The sequence below is a fragment of the Callithrix jacchus genome, chromosome 10, assembly GCF_049354715.1.
Source record: "Callithrix jacchus isolate 240 chromosome 10, calJac240_pri, whole genome shotgun sequence".
Classification (NCBI taxonomy): domain Eukaryota; kingdom Metazoa; phylum Chordata; class Mammalia; order Primates; family Cebidae; genus Callithrix; species Callithrix jacchus.
Window position 1 is genome coordinate 115,121,589 of NC_133511.1, and position 16,676 is coordinate 115,138,264.

Genomic DNA, 16,676 nt, shown 5'->3' on the forward strand with positions numbered 1-16,676 from the left:
AAGTTGCAGTGAGCAGAGATCGCACCGCTGCACTCCAGCCTGGGTGGTGGAGTGAGATGTTGTCTCAAAGTAAGAAAGGAAAGAAAGAAAGAGAGAAAGAAGAAAGAGAAAGGAAAGGAAAGGAAAAGGAAAAGGAAAGGAAAGGAAAGGAAAGGAAAGGAAAGGAAAGGAAAGGAAAGGAAAGGAAAAAGGAAAGGAAAAAGGAAAGGAAAAAGGAAAGGAAAAAGGAAAGGAAAAAGGAAAGGAAAAAGGAAAGGAAAGGAAAGGGAGATGTCGTCCCTGCGGACCTTCTGAAAGCTCCTCTGTCCAAGGATGGCCTATTTTTCCATGGCCAACACTCCTCATGATGTTTGGGAAACATCCAAGGGAAGCAGGGTGAGAAATTTCAGCTTAAATCCCCAGTCCTCTCTGGTCCTGATGAAACCAACCCATCCCCCCATCAGACTCAGCTGCACTCCAGAATTCATCTCTGACTTTAATGGCTTAAGCAAGAACATGGTTTCTGTGGCTCCCCCTGGACTGGATGCTGGAGGACACACACTTCACAGTCTGAGGCCTGGTCCCAGGAACCGGCAACCGAACACAACAGCAAGTGGTTTCGAAACATACAGATTTTTAGGATGGAGGTTTGATTCTTCCTACTGTGACTCATCCGTGGAAAATAAAAGGCTTAGCACCTGCATCTGCATTCCCATCAGTGGTTTGGCTGACTCAGTTGTAAATAGGGTACCTTCCATGTGCCTCCCACCCATATTCGCCACTGTCCCCAGGCCCTCAGTGCCTGAGCCCTAGGGGGATCTGAGTCGGTGGCTGGGCTCATTTCCTGCAAGCGGGCCTGCTGGGTTACCTGTCTCTCTAAGGTGGAGAACTGGCCTGTAACTCTGCAAACTTCAACTCCCTTGGCTCTGGGGGATGCAAAGGGTGTGGGAAGGGTGTGGCCAGGCGAACCCGAGAGTGAGTCCACACACAACACATACACTCACAGCTCCCCTCCATCCACCGCACACACACACAAACTAATGACTAACAACCTAAGAAGGGAAAAATGAGTGGGGCAATGGATCATCCAGGGGTTCCGGCCCCAGTCTATGAGGTGTGTCCGTCCACCACGCAGAGGCTCCAGTACACAGAGGGTCAGAACACGGTTAGGAGGGCCGGTCCACTCCAAATCGGAGGGTAAACTCTTCAGCATTCTTCCTGAACAGCTCTGGATTCTGCGTCAGCAGGTCAGCAAGGTCCACCCGCAGAGGCTCTGCCATATTCGGTCTATTCACCAGCACATTGAGGGCCTCCAGCACTGGGAAGGGACAGGCCAGATCAGGACATCAGGGCAGAGGGAAGGGGGTCATGGCTGCCCATTCCCAGTGCCCTGACATGCCACACCCACTCCTTGGGGAAAAGGTTCCATAGCTTAAGATGACTCTATGACCAGATCAAATGCCCTGCCCATTCTTGGTTGTTGACACCCAAGGCCCTGAATGATTACACCAGTGGTTTTCTTTTTCGAGACGGAGTCTCTCTCTGTTGCCCAGGCTGGTGTGCAGTGGCAGGATTTCGACTCACTGCAACCTCTGCCGCCCGGGTTCTAAGCAATTCTCCTGCCTCAGCCTCCTGAGTAACTGGGACAGCAGGTGTGCGCCACCGCACCCAGCTAATTTTTTATTTTTTTAGAGACATGGTTTCACCATCTTGGCCAGGCTGGTCTCAAACTCCTGACCTCATGATCCACCCGCCTCGTCCTCCCAAAGTGCCGGGATTATAGGCATGAGCCACCGCACCCGGCCAAACATCAGTGGTTTTCAAATAGCTACATTCCACAGCTTCAAAGAAGCTCCTCATTACCAGGGCCACTGAGATAAGTGCGGTTTCTGGGTCTTATCGCCATTTCAACAAAAAACACTGTTTTCCTCCAGTATATTGAGAGTCTAAATAAACTTTTACTAGGGCAAAAGGGGTCTAAGGCTGAAGACTGAAAACCACCACTGCCCTTGGCTCTTCATCTTTCAACAGGTGCCTTTGGGAACCTGGAGAAGGTAGCAGCCCATCTCCCTGGACAGATGCACACATCCACATGCAACACAGACAGCGCTGACTTAGAGTGCTTCCCGGACCCCCTGAAGCTCATCCAAGAACCACTCCTCTCCTAGCTCCCACTCCCACCAACCTAAGGACGTTTTTTTCTCGAGATAAGAACTCCTAAGCTAATCCAGGTGGAGAATAGCCTACTGATTCAGCCACAGGCTCTAGAGCTGCATTGTACAATATGACAGCCACTAGCCACACGCGGGCATCTAAATTTAAATTAATTAAAATCAGGCCAGGTGCAGTGGCTCACACCTGGAATCCCAACACTTTGGGAGGCCAAGATGGATGGATGGCTTGAACTCACAAGTTCAAGACCACCTTGTGCCACATGGTAAAACATGGTCTTTACCAAAAATACAAAATTAGCCAGGCACAGTGGCATGCTCCTGTAGTCCCAGTTACTTGGGAGGCTGAGCCGGGAAGATGGCTTGAGCCCAGGAGGTGGAGGTTGCAGTAAGCCAAGATCTCACCACTAAACTGCCTGGGGAAAAGAGATAGACTTTGGGTCAAAAGAAAAAAAAAGAATTAAAATTAATTACAATTAAAAATTGAGTTCTGCCTGGGTATGGTGGCTCACGCCTATAATCCCAGCACTTTGGGAGGCTGAGGTGAGTGGATCACCTGAGGTCAGGAGTTCGAGACCAGCCTGGCCAACAGGGCAAAACCCCATATCTACTAAAAATACAAAAATTAGCCAGGCATGGTGGCACATGCCTGTAATGCCAGCTACTCAGGAGGCTGAGGCAGGAGAATCGCTTGAACCTGGGAGACGGAGTTTGAAGTGAGCCGAGATCATACCACTGCACTCCAGCCTGGGCGACAGAGCAGGACTCTCTGTCTCAAAAAAAGAATTGAGTTCCTCCATTACAACCACCACATGTGGCTAGTGAGCCAGCCAAGTGCTGTCATTTGCCATCTGTATGAGCTCAGGCAACCACTTCACCTCTCACAGGCTTCAATGTCCAGGTCTATTAAACATGACAACACTACCTCATGGGGTTGTGGAGGAAATACAAATGAAGTCGGCCTGAGATGCTCTTCGCACAGTGCTCAGTCGAGTGACAGGTCTTATCATTATTATTAGGCCAGTTCCCTCCACTGTCATTTAGGACACAGAGTCCCAGAAAGGATCGAAAACTTGCCCAAAGTCTACAGAGGGAACAGGGGGCTTTCTTATCCCGAGCCCTTCCTGGTGCAGCCAAGCTGCCTCTCCCATGAACCACGGCAAAGTTCTTCTGTCACTACTGCCCAGGTATAGAAACAGAGGCAGGAGGAAGTCAGCCTGTCCAGGAAGCACCCCTTCTATCTCACAGTAAGTTCAGCCAAGACTCACAGTTTTTATCTCCTCTTTTTTGGGCTTTTCAAGCTCAGAGTAAGTCTGTGAACCCCCTCTCCAGTAATCTCTCCTCCTCCAATAGCAGTCCCTCCTCCAGGCAAAGCCCAGACCCACCTTGGCAAGTCTTGGTGCAAGGCTTCCAGTTCTCGTTGCTGATGATGGGCAGGCAAACCTGTCCATTCTCATCCACATTGGGGTGGTAGATCTTGGTTGTGAATTTGATCGTGGGAGGCTTAAACGGATACTCCTGGGGGAAGCTGATGCACACATTGAAGGCCTTGAGGTGGTAAGGAGGTTGGTCCTGTGCAAAGAGAAAAAGGATCAAGCTCTGGTTTGGTTTTCCTCCCCTCCTGCCCCCATCCGAGGGTCCTAGGTATTGTCTGCTTCACTTCCAGGATGAATCATGAGCCAGGGTATGCACGGCACCTGCATTCATTTGACAACTGAGTTATGGATTACTCAAAGTGTGGAATCACCAAAGGGCACTGGCCTAGTGGGCAGAGAAGTCCGATCCTGGCCTTTGCTGTGTGACCACAGGTGAGCCACTTCCCACCCCTAGGCCTCAGTTTCCTCAATTGAAAAGTGGATAAAGATGGCCTAGGTGAGCTCTAACAACCATCTCAGCTTTCAAGGCTTTCTGAGATTATGGAAGAAAAGGATAGAACATCCTTTCTTAGGACAGTAGAATGGGGGTGAGGAAATGGAGAAAATGAGAAAATCCTAAGAACTCAAGAGCTTGGGAAAATAAAATGGTGCAGCTGCGATGGAAGACAGTATAGCAGGCCAGGTGCAGTGGATCACACAGTAATCCCAGCACTTTGGGAGATCGAGGCAGGCAGATCACGAGGTCAAGAGATCCAGATCATCCTGGCCAACATGGTGAAACTCTGTCCCTACTAAAAATACAAAAATTAGCCCAGCGTGGTGGTGCGCACCTGTAGTCCCAGCTACTCGGCAGGCTGAGGCGGGAGAATCGCTTGAACCCAGGTGGCGGAGGTTGCAGTGAGCTGAGATCGTGCCACTGCACTCCAGCCTGGTGACAGAGCAAGACTCCGAGTCAAGAACAAACGAAAAAACAAACAAACAAAAAAAAAAAACAGTATAGCTGTTCCTCAAAAGATTATACACAGAACTACCACACAATGCAGCAATTCTTCTGGGTATGTACTCAAAGAACTGAAAGTGAACAGGTATCTGTATCCGGATGTTTACAGCAGCATTCTTCACAATAGGCAAAAGGTGAAAGCAAACGAGTGTCCATCAATGGCTCAGCCAACAAAACGTGCCATATACACACAATGGAATACTATTGGCTTTAAAAGGAATGAAATTCTGATGAATGCTACAACATGGATGAAGCTTGAAGACACTGTACTGAGGGAAATAAGCTAAACAAAGTGCTGGGATTACAGGCGTGAGCCACCTCCCCAGGAGGGAGAAACCCCAGAACTTGGGTGACCCCAGTGCAGAACACAGGTGCCTTCAGGCTGATTCCAAATTACCAAATCTTTTCAGAGCTTTTGTTATTGAAAGGACAGAGCAAAAGACAGCAAGAATGGCCTATGTGGTTAAGCGGAGTCAAGATTTTCAGAGCTCCTCCTCCTTAATGGGCAAAATAGAAACCACGGTGATCTTGAGCACGTTGAGATAAGAGATGGAGTAACTCGTAGGAAGATAAAGAAAATATCTCAGCTCTTATGGTCTCAGTAAGAAAATAAGAAGACAGTGCTGGACTTGTCAGTCGGAGAAGGCCAAGGGCTGCAGCCTCAGAGGAGGATGGGAAGGTGCTGTGGTTGGATGTTTGCCTCTGCAAACCTCATGTTCAGATTTCATGAAACTTGCTCCCCAAGGCCGGTGCGGTGGCTGAGGCCTGCAATCTTAGCACTTTGGGAGGCCGACACAGGCGGATTACCTGAGCTCAGGAGTTCAAGATCAACCTGGGCAACATGATGAAACCCTGTCTCTACTAAAATACAAAAAATTAACAAGGCATGGTAGTGTGCACCTGTAGTCCCAGCTACCCAGAAGGCTGAGGCAGGAGAATTGCTTGAAACCAGGAGGCAGAGGTTGCAATGAGTCTTGCTCTCCGCTCCAGAGCAAGACTCTGTCTCAAAGAAAAGAAAAGAAAAGAAAAGAAAAGAAAAGAAAAGAAAAGAAAAGAAAAGAAAAGAAAAGAAAAAAAGAAGAGAAAAGAAATCTGATCCGAGTGTTGGAGGTGAGGCTTTGTGGGAGGTGTATGGGTCATGGGGGCAGGTCTCTCATGAATGGCTCAGTGCCATCCACACAGTAATAAGACAGTTCTTACTCTAATACTTCCCGAGAGAGCTGGTTGTTTACAACGTCCTGGCACCTGCCCTCTCTTCTCTCTTCTCTCTCTCTCTCTCTCTCTCTCTCTCTCTCTCTCTCTCTCTCTCTCTCACTTCTCTTGCCATGTGATCTGTATACGCAGCTCCCCTTTGCCTTCCACCATGAGTGGAAGCTTCCTGAGGCCCGAGGCCTCACCAGAAGCAGATACTGGTGCCACGCTTCTTGTACAGCCTGCAGAAGCTTGAGCCAAATAAACCTCTTTTCTCTGTATATTACGCAGCCTCAGGTATTCCTTTACAGCAACACAAACAGACTAAGAGAGGGTGTAGGTGTATCCTGTCTGAAGGGGCTTCTTTCTGGGCTTTGTAGGTCTTAACAGAGGAAGGAGGTAGCAGAGTCCTGGAGCTGAGAGCTCTGGGGACCTGTCCCAGCTCTGCCTCGGACTTGCTGTATGACTGAGCTTTCTCTGAGGATCAGTTGCCTCATTTGTAAAATGGAGAAGTTGGACCAGAGGATTCCATACTGTGTCTTACTGTCACTTGAGAAAGTCCTACTACCTTCTAAGTACTAGGTTAAATAAGGTATTTTGCTCCTTTTTTTTTTTTTTTTGAGAGAGAGTTTCACTCTTGTCACCCAGACTTGAGTGCAATGATGCAATCTCGGCTCACTGCAACCTCTGCCTCCCAGGTTCAAGCAATTTTTGTGCCTCAGGTTCCTGAGTAGCTGGGATTACAGGAGCCCACAACCACGCACAGCTAATTTTTGTATTTTTAGTAGAGACAGGGTTGCTGTCTCTACTAAAGAAAAAGAGTTTTGGCCAGGCTGGTCTCAAACTCCTGACCTCCGGTGATCCACCCACCTCAGTCTCTCAAAGTGCTGGGATTTCAGGCGTAAGCCACTGTGCTCCACCTGCTACTTTTTAAAAAAAATTTTGAAAACTATTCATTTTTCATGGAGTGGTTAAGAGAGAAGACCCTGGAGTCCGCTGAATTCCACTCCTACTACTTTATTCTGAGTAAACACAGACCAGTTACTTAACCTCCTTGGTTTCCATCTCTGCAATTTTCAGAGAAAGAAAACCTTCCTCAATGGATGGTTGAGAGGATAAAACAGCACTTGGTCCACAGGAGACTCTCAGGGAATGAGAACCCTTACTATTAGCTTCAACATCGAGGCTGGGCACGGTGGCTCATGCCTGTAATCCCAGCACTTCCGAGGCAAAGGCAGGCAGATCACAAGGTTACGAGTTTGAAACCAGCCTGGCCAATATGGTGAAACCCTGTCTCTACTAAAAATACAAAAGTTAGCTGGGCATGGTGGTGGGCACCTATAGTCCCAGCTACTCGGGAGGCTGAGGCAGGAGAATTGCTTGAACCTGGGAGATGGAGGTTGCAGTGAGTTGAGATTGCTCCATTGTACTCCAGCCTGGGTGACAGAGCAAGACTCTGTATCAAAAAAAAAAAAAAAACTAACCAAGCTGAAACCTTCTATGACCAAGATATGACAAGTGGGGCCACTTTGATGAACACATAAATTGAGACCAAGCCTTTGAGGGGGAATTTGTCTGCTATTCCCAAAGACCTTTCCTGGCTCTGCCTCACCAGGCGCCTTTAGGCCCCCATAGCTGATGACTTACATTAACTTTGGTCCTCCAGCTCAGGAATTCTTCCCAACTATCATGCTTCTTCAGGACCCCCATGTGGCTGGAAAATCTGTGGCCAGTGTCTGGGGCACACTTAGCCACCTTGGTCTTGCCAGCCATTGAGGTCTTCTGATTTTAAAGAATTCTGCCAAACGAGACCTTTCCTAGGTTTTCCTATCATCCCCGCTTCACTTTCATCATCTTAAAGCTGGTCTCCTTGGAGATATGATCAGTCCCTGGCCCTCCTTTGAGCATCTTCTCCTGGCACCTGAGGCCTAGAACAGGTGTCCTCACTCTAAGCCAGGTAAGGGGAATCATTTCGATATAGTAACCCAAGAGACCTGACAGAGGTTCCCATGTTGACCTGACTCAAGCTTTTGTCCATTTTTCTGGATTACGGGTCAGTTTAAAGAGAAGATAACACAACCTAGGACACTGCATTGTCAGTAAAAAGTATAAATCCTGCTGAGTGTGGTGGCTCACGCCTGTAATCCCAGCACTTTGGGAGGCCGAGGCAGGTGGATTACTTGAGGCCAGGAGGTCAAGACCAGCCTGGCCAGCATGGCAAAACCCTGTCTCCACTAAAAATGCAAAAGTTAGCCAGGCATGGTGGTGCACATACCTGTAGTCACAGCTACTCAGGAGGCTGAGGCAAGAGAATCGCTTGAACCCAGGAGGTGGAGGTTGCAGGGAGCCGACACCATGCCACTGCACTCCAGCCTGGGTGACGCAGCGAGACTCTGTCTCAAAAAGAAAAAAAAAGGTCCAAATCCTAAATAATAAGATGAACTGTTCCCATGATATTCCAAAGAGCTCTGACTAACAAAAAGTTCAATGTCTTAAATTTTATTTCCAAGTAACCAAAAGTGTAGATTAACTTATTAAAGTAGCTTTAGTCATGAATAATCAAATGAAAGTAAGATCTTGCACTCTGATAGGTATTTTGGAATACTGCTTTCAGAGAGACTTTATCAAGAAATACCAAATAGTCTGGGCGCAGTGGCTCACGCCTGTAATCCCAACACTTTGCGAGGCTGAAGCAGGTGGATTACCTGAGGTCAGGAGTTCGAGACCAGCCTAGCCAACATGGTGAAACCTCATCTCTACTAAAAATACGAAAATTAGCCAGACATGGTGGTGGGCACCTGTAATCCCAGCTACTCAGGAGGCTGAGGCAGGAGAATCGCTTGAACCTGGGAGGCAGAGGTTGCAGTGAGCCGAGATCATGCCACAGCACTCCAGCCTGGGTGACAGAGCGAGACTCCATCTCAAAAACAAAACAAAACAAAAAAAGAAAATACCGAATAATAAACAGAGAAAAATAAGAACAGTAGAAATGGGCTATTTGTGTTTTCATAGGTAACAGGTTTCTGAAATAAGAATAAAGAAAAGCAAAATACAATTTAGGTTTGTGGGAGCAAATTCTACCAACAGTGGGAGCCTGCAAGCCTACCCTGACCCCTTGACAAAGGTCCAAAATATCTTTACTTCTTCTTTTTAATGCTGCTTGTCTCCTCAAGTTCTGTGGTGAGCTTGGTGGCCACTGGTTTGAGGAAGGGGAGTCTCCTACTAAGTCGAAAAGTCCTTTAGCATCTTCATCAGAAGATGAACCTCAGAAGCAATCAATTCAGAGAGAGGCCCCTCCAGCAATGATAACCTCCGGTCAAAGGACCCTAAGGCAGGGAAAACTCTTGCCCGGTCCTACCCCTCCCTGCCCATGCCCCTCACCTAAGTTGTCCCCAATCCAAAGCCATGATCCCCACGGATACTCACAGGTAGGAGGAGAGCATGCCACACCAGAACATTGGCATCATCGCTGGACAGGTTCCGCAGGTACGGAGGAGGCTCGCTCTGAAGATCCTCCAGCTCCTGTAGGGGGTACAAGTGAGTGGGCAGTTGGCCTAGTCCTTCCCATTTCAGTCCCCTCCCCCTGCCCCAGCAGCAAGCTGTCCCAAGTCCAAAACTGGACATCCTAGAAACAGAAGCTAGTCAAGTCAGAGCCTACATTTAGTGAGCACTTAGTATGTATCGGGTGTGGTGCTGGTGCTTTAAGTAAATTCTCTGGTTGTGGACTCACCACAAGCTCTGCTACACGTAGGTACTAGGGGCAGGGAAAAGCAGATCACTTCTCCCAGATATTAAAACTTGGGAGTAAGTGCTCTGAGGGGGCTTTTCTCCTGAAAGCAGGGTACTTAACCTCTGTCTGCTCTCTGGCTTTCTTCCCAGAAAGTCACTAAGTTCTCATTCCCTTCCTCTCTTCCTTTCTTCCTTCCATGAGTATCCACGGAGCATCTATAGCAAAGCCATCACCCACCCCTTCAAACTCGGCTGGACCAGGGCTGGAGAAGGGAAATGACTCTGGCAGACCACAGCGGAGAACTCTACACACCAAGCAGAGAAACAAGGGGGCGAGAAGTGACTCACCTTCCCAGAACTACAGCCCAAGCACCTGAACATCCTTGAATTCTCCCAACAGCCATTACTGAGCATCCTCTACCCACATTTAACTGAGATAGGACCTAGTCCTCAGGAATTTCAGTAGAGTAATGGACAAAACATGAATGTGATTATATGAACATGTATAGACATACAGTAGTGAAGGAGATGAGAGGGGAGAAGGAAGGCTTCACAGAGGGTGCACACTGTGAGCTGGGCCATGTACAATGAATAGGAGTCCATAATGCAGAGAAGGGGAGAGGCACCAGGGCAGAGGACCCAGATGGGGCAAATGTGTACAGTATGTCCTGCAGGAGGTTAATAGGTAGTACAGGAAAAGCATTCCAAGGTCAAGCACATTTGGGAAATCTAACCTAAAGATGTTTCTTCACTGTAGGACTTCCCAGAGCCTTTTACCACTTTTTATTTATTTACTTATTTTGGAGTCTTACTCTGTCGCCAGGCTGGAGTGCAATGGCACAATTTCGGTTCATTGAAATGTCCTCCTCCCAGGTTCAAGTGATTCTCCTGCCTCAGTCTCCCAAGTAGCTGGGATTACAGGCACCCGCCACCATGCCCGGCTAATTCTTTATAATTTTAGTAGAGATGGGGTTTCACCATGTTGGCCAGGCTGGTCTTGAATTCCTGACCTCAGGTGATCCGCCCACCTCAGCCTCCCAAAGTGCTGGAATTATAGGCATGAGCCACCATGCCCAGCCAATTTTTGTACTTTTTAGTAGAGAGGGAGTTGCACCATGTTGGCCAGGCTGGTCTTGAATTCCTGACCTCAGGTGATCCGCCCACCTCAGCCTCCCAAAGTGCTAGAATTATAGGCATGAGCCACCATGCCCAGCCAATTTTTGTACTTTTTAGTAGAGAGGGGGTTTCACCATGTTGGCCAGGATAGTCTCAATCTTTTGACCTCATAATCTGCCCTCCTTAGCCTCCCAAAGTGCTGGGATTACAGGTGTGAGCCACTGCGCCCGGCCTCCCAGAGCCTTTAATATGTTATTATGTATGGAGATTGCCCAAGATGTGAGCCCACAGCATGCAGTACTTCTCAACTGTATTTGATGAAGGAATGCTGCCCATCTTTTAGGGTCCATCTTGTGGGACTGCAGGCCTTTTCTTGTTGGGGAAGATACAAAGACTCTCAAGGGCAGGTCACATTTCTCTGGAACAGTGAATTGGTACAAACTAGTGCTTCTCAACCAGGGAGGGGCAATTTTTCCCAACCAGGGACACCTGGTAATATCCAGGAACATTTTTCCATTGTCACAAACTGGGGGAGTGCTACTGGCATCTAGTGGGTAGAGGACAGAGATGCTAATAAACATCCTAACAAAGAATTATCTGGTCCAACAAGAGGGGAGACTGCTGCCCTGAAGGGTGAGCCTCAGGCCCGGTCACATTCCCCACAAGCTGACTGAAGGGGCTTTGGGCCTTGGGTGAACATCAGCAGTACCCTGGCAGTACTCTTCATAGAGTACTGCCACCGTGGTGGTGGCAGACACGGGGAGAGACGCCTATGTCTGGGGAAAGGGGAGGGAAGAGTGGGAAGGACTCTGTCTTGCGGTTTCAGTGCCAGCTTAGCTGCAGTAGAACAGAGCACCAGGTAGATTTCTAAAATTTCAAACTCCAGGCCCTAGCCCGTGGACAGCAACTCTGGACCTGTGTGGGGCCCGGCAGCAAACTAACCACCTTAAAGGGAAGGACACAAGCCTGGCTGGCTTCACCACCTGCTGATTGTAGAGCCCTAGGGCCTTGAGTGAACACAGGGCATAGCCAGGTAGTGATTACAGGAGCCCTTGGGCAAGACCCAGTGTGGTGCCGGCTTCAGGCCTGATCCAGTGCACTCCCAGTTCTGGTGACCGTAAGGATGCTTATGTCACCTCACCCAACTCCGGGGAACTCAGCAAAGACAGTAAGACTCCATTTGTTGGCCGGGCGCGGTGGCTTATGCCTGTAATCCCAGCACTTTGGGAGGCCGAGGCGGGTGGATCACGAGGTCAAGAGATCGAGACCATCCTGGTCAACATGGTGAAACCCTGTCTCTACTAAAAATACAAAAAAAATTAGCTGGGCGTGGTGGCGCGTGCCTGTAATCCCAGCTACTCAGGAGGCTGAGGCAGGAGAATTGCCTGAACCCAGGAGGCAGAGGTTGCGGTGAGCCGAGATTGCGCCATTGCACTCCAGCCTGGGTAACAAGAGTGAAACTCTGTCTCAAAAAAAAAAAAAAGACTGCATTTGTTTGTGAGAAAGGAAGGGAAGAAAACAAGAGTCTCTGCCTGATAATCCAGAGAATTCTTCCTAATTTTATCCAAAACCACCAAGAGTACCCTCTAAGAATCTGCAAGAACTGCAGTGTTACCAGGCTTGGAGTCCCCCCAGTGTAGACATGGCTGCGATGACCAAAACTTAGATCACAACACCCAACCCTCTTCGAATACCTAGAAAGACTTTCCAAGAAGGTTGAGTACAAAGAAGCCCAGACTACGGACTGTAATAAATACCTAACTCCTCAGTGCCCAGACACTAACAAACATCCACAAGCTTCAAGACGACCCAGGAAAACACAGCCTCACCAAATAAACTAAGTGAGGTACAAGGGGCCAGTTCCACAGAAACAGAGATATGTGATCTTTCAGACAGAGAATTCAAAATAGCTGTTTTGAGGAAACTCAAAGAAATTCAATATTTCCTCCACAGAGGAGTTCAAAATCCCATCAACAAATTTCACAAAGAAATTGAAATAGTTAAAAAGAATCAAGCAGAAATTCTGGAGTTGAAAATTGCAATTGAGGCCGGGCACAGTGGGTCATGCCTGTAATACCAGCATTTTGGGAGGCTGAGGTGGGTGGATCACCTGAGGTCAGGAGTTTGAGATCAGCCTGGCCAACATGGTGAAACCCCATCTCTACTAAAAATACAAAAATTAGGCTTAGTGGCTCATGCCTATAATCCCAGCTACTTAGGAGGCTGAGGCAGGGGAATCTCTTGAACCTGGGAGGCGGAGGTTACAGTGAGCTGAGATCGTACCACTGCACTCCAGCCTGGGCAACAAGAGCAAAACTCCGTCTTAAAAAAAAAATGCAATTGACATACTGAAGAATGCATCAGAGTCTTTTAATAGCAGAATTGATCAAGCAGAAGAATTAGAGAGCTTGAAGACAGAGTATTTGAAAACAGATAAAACAAAATAATAAAAGAATGAACTATGCCTACAGGATCTAGAAAATAGCCCCAAAAGGGCAAATCTAATAGTTATCGGCATTAAGTAGGAGGTGGGGAGAGAGACAGGGCTAGAAAGTTTATTCAAAGGGATAGTAACAGAGAACTTCCCAAATCTAGAGAAAGATACCAATATGCAAATATGAGAAGGTTATAAAACACCAGGTAGACTTAACCCAAAGAAGACTACCTCAAGGCATTTAATAATCAAACGCCCAGAGGTCAGGGACAAAGAAAGGGTCCCAACAGCAGCAAGAGAAAATAAACAAATAATATATAATGGAGCTCCACTATGTCTGACAGCAGACTTTTCAGTGGAAATCTTACAGGCCAGGAAAGAGTGGTATGACATATTTAAATGAATTATGGCTGATGGAAAAAATCTTTTACACTAGAATAGTATATCCAGTGAAAATATCCTTCAAGGCTGGGCACTGTGGCTCACGCCTATAATCCCAGTACTTTAGGAGGCCGAGGTGGGCAGATCACAAGGTCAGGAGTTCAAGACCAGCCTCCTGACCAACATGGTGAAATCCCATCTCTAAAAAAAAAGGAAGAAAATATCCTTCAAACATGAAGGAGAAATACATTCCCAGACAAACAAAAGCTGAGAGATGTCATCAACACCAGACCAGTCCTATTAAGAAATGCTAAAAAGCAGCTGTTCAATCAAAAAAGAAAAAAAAAGCTAATGAGCAATAAAAAATCATCTGTGCTGGGCACGGTGGCTCATGCCTGTAATCCCAGCACCCCAGCACTTTGGGAGGCCAAGGTGGGTGGATCACCTGAGGTCAGGAATTCAAGACCAGCCTGGTCATCATGGTGAAACCCATCTTTATAAAAATAAAATAAAATAACAGGTTATAAGATACTGTTTGAAAACCTCCAGTAACCTCAAATCTAAAAACATACAACGGATACATGATCTTTGGACACTGTAGAACTCTTGAAATTTCTCTGCCTTCCGCCCAATATATAATATTAAACACATCCCATGCCCCCCTCCTATCTCTAATCTGTGTTCCATCGCCGTTCAACCAATAAGCTGCTTCTGGTGCCTTCCACCCAGGTTCTATTTATCTTTACCCCATTTATCTTTATTCCTCATTTATCTTTACCCCAAACTAGAAGCATCTGCATTTCGGAAGAGTTTCACTATCATCTGTGATTCTTTGGCAAGAACGAAGCCCCAGGTTGACCAGAGAAGATCTGGAATAGACATTTTCCTGACTTGACTATAACTGGGCACCCTTGGACTTTATCCATTTAGGGTGAGTTCTGCCAAAACGTTCCCAAAGCCTGAGGAAGTTGAAACCCAACTTAAAACACAGTTCTTTCCTACTGCCTATTAGGAAATCACCTGACTCAGAAGAACAGAAAATGAAAGTAGAGAGGCCATTAAAAGGGCCTGCAGACCTGGCTTCATATAGCAGTCCCACTGCTCCTTACTGAAAGACTCTGGACAACCAAGTTATTTTCTCTGCGCCCCAATTTCCTCATTTGTAAAACGCGGGTGTATATTACTTATCTCACAGAACTGCTGTGAGAATTAAATGAAGTAACTGCGTAAACTGTTTGGCATTCAACGGTTCCAGTGCAATAAATTCTGGCTCCCATCTCTCTCCCACTCGGCTGGAAAGACCCTCTGCCTCATTTTGCTGCCAACCTCCAGATTTAGGTTCTGGGCCAAGCCTGCTCTGGGTGTCGCAGTCTGAGGCCATTTTCTTCTCAGAGGCTGAGGGTAGCACCCTGGGTTTTTCCAGCTTCTGGAGGAAACTGCCCCCTCCCCATCCTTCCAGGTCTTGTTTCAAATTGTGTCCCTGATCGGAATAAAATTCAACAAGGACTGGATTTGTGTTCATCTCTGCCCGCCCCACCCCCACCTCCTAGAACCGGGCCAGCACATATAGGCATTCGACACTGGCAGAACTCACTAATGCAAGCCACCTACTCCAGGAGGCCTTCCAGGTCCGCCTCCGCATCTTTTCCTCCAGAGAATACCCAGGGAACTTTGCCCCAAATTCTAATCAGCATTCCCTGTTTCTCAGTACTCTAGTAATGCAGGCATCAAATTGTGGGATGGGCCATGGCTTATTCCAAGGCAAGGACTTCATCCTGGTCATTCGTGTTCATAACCCACCCAGCAGTAGCAGAATGCCTGGCACCAAGACGCCAAGAACGCTTCCAGCACTGGAGCCGCACTCCATCCTTATCACAAGTTTCAGGCAGGAAAATCGAAATTGAAACCAGTTTGGTGGGAGCCGGCTCATCCTCACCACGCATACAGGTCAACGGGCCAGCAACATCCCCTCCCCATGGGCCCTCCAAGCCCCCAAAACTCCAGCTCTGGCCACTCGTGCAGGCCAGACTCCTCCTCTGAGTAGAGGGCGGGGAGGACAGGGATTCGGCCAGCGCAGGTGCCCAGACAAATAAATAAATGAGCTCGGAGAACCGCGGAGGGGATGGAGGGAGGCGGGAATACGCGGGGGGGGGAGGGGGCGGGGGGCGGCAAGGGGAGCCAAGAGAAAAGGGTCACCCTACGAGCGATTACCTTCGCCACTCGCACGCTCGCCGTCATCTCGGGACCGAGTGTGTGGCACCAGCGGCCTCCAGCAGGACCGAGTCCCGACCCGCGACACCGCGCGCCCCGCCCCACCCCGCCCCGAGGACCCCACCCCCGGCAGCCCCGCCCACCCCTCCTCCCGCGTCGGTGCGGGACCTCCCCGCACCCGCTCGGGCGAGGCCAGGAGGCCGCCAAGGGACAACCCGCCGGGCACCCGCCCGATCCCCGCGTGGAGGTCTCGGACCCGGGACTCACGGTCTTTGTGGGGAGACGGGGGCGGGCCTCCGGGCGCGCGGCTCTGCGGACCGTGAGTCCTGAGGGGGCGCGTGCACCGGCCGCGAGCGTGCAGGGGCGCTGGGGGGCGCTCATCCGGGTTCCGGTCCCCTCGGTTGGAAGCTGTCCGCTCTCTGTCAGCCCTCCGCGCGCCGCCCCACATACACGCTCGCCCTGAGTAAATAAAGGATGCTTGCTGTGCAAACGCAGCTCCGTGACAGTTCTCGGCGGCCTCAACCATTAGACCACCGCCCTGAGCCCCTGCCCCAGCGAGCTTCCGCAGCCCCCGAGCCTGCAGCCTTCCCTCCGTGGGCCCAGCGCTCCATCTCCGAAACTGCGTGGTGGACGGCGTAGACCCGTGCCCTCCGAGCCGCTCCCCCGCTGTCCCGGATCCTTTGTGCTGTCTGGCGTTGCGCGCGGGCCGCAACGTTTCTCCCCGTGGCTTGGAGAAGAGCACCGCAAGGAGGCGCTGTTAGACCCTTTCTCTTTTGCTCTGGGGGTTCGGTCGACCGTCGTTCAGTCCTTTACTAGGCTTAGTATTCACTAAGTGCCTACTGTATGCTGGTTTGGGAAACGGTTGGTGGGAGATGCCCCTAGACGGACTCCGGAGGCTCCTCTCCAAGAGAGTCTGCTCCTCCTCCCTTATTTTACTACTGCTGGTCCATTACAAGCTGTGGGCCTAGCGTATGCCCCCATGCATCGCTGGAGTCCCCACCCCTCTGGGCAAGGACGGAGTACTTGCAGCCCCTGAGCACCAAGCAGCATCTGGGGAAGATGAGACTTGTTGGGAGGGCCAATCCCTC

General features: G+C 49.2%; 1 protein-coding gene across 2 annotated transcripts; it reads right to left on the reverse strand.

The window, feature by feature from the left end:
• Window positions 1–462: 462 nt before the first annotated feature.
• On the reverse strand, window positions 463–16,309 carry UBE2L6 (ubiquitin conjugating enzyme E2 L6). 2 transcript variants are annotated; one of them, XM_009008144.5, is made up of 4 exons: window positions 15,856–16,309; window positions 9,144–9,239; window positions 3,536–3,722; window positions 463–1,297 (listed from the first exon to the last, which is right to left on the reverse strand). In XM_009008144.5, exons 1-4 carry the CDS (start codon window positions 15,967–15,969, stop codon window positions 1,146–1,148), a joined length of 549 nt encoding a protein of 182 aa, XP_009006392.1. In that variant the 5' UTR covers window positions 15,970–16,309; the 3' UTR covers window positions 463–1,145. The 2 variants fall into 2 exon arrangements, with proteins under 2 accessions (XP_009006392.1, XP_002755332.1); XM_002755286.6 differs by lacking the exon at window positions 15,856–16,309 and adding an exon at window positions 15,589–15,691.
• Between the last annotated feature and the right edge of the window lie 367 nt (window positions 16,310–16,676).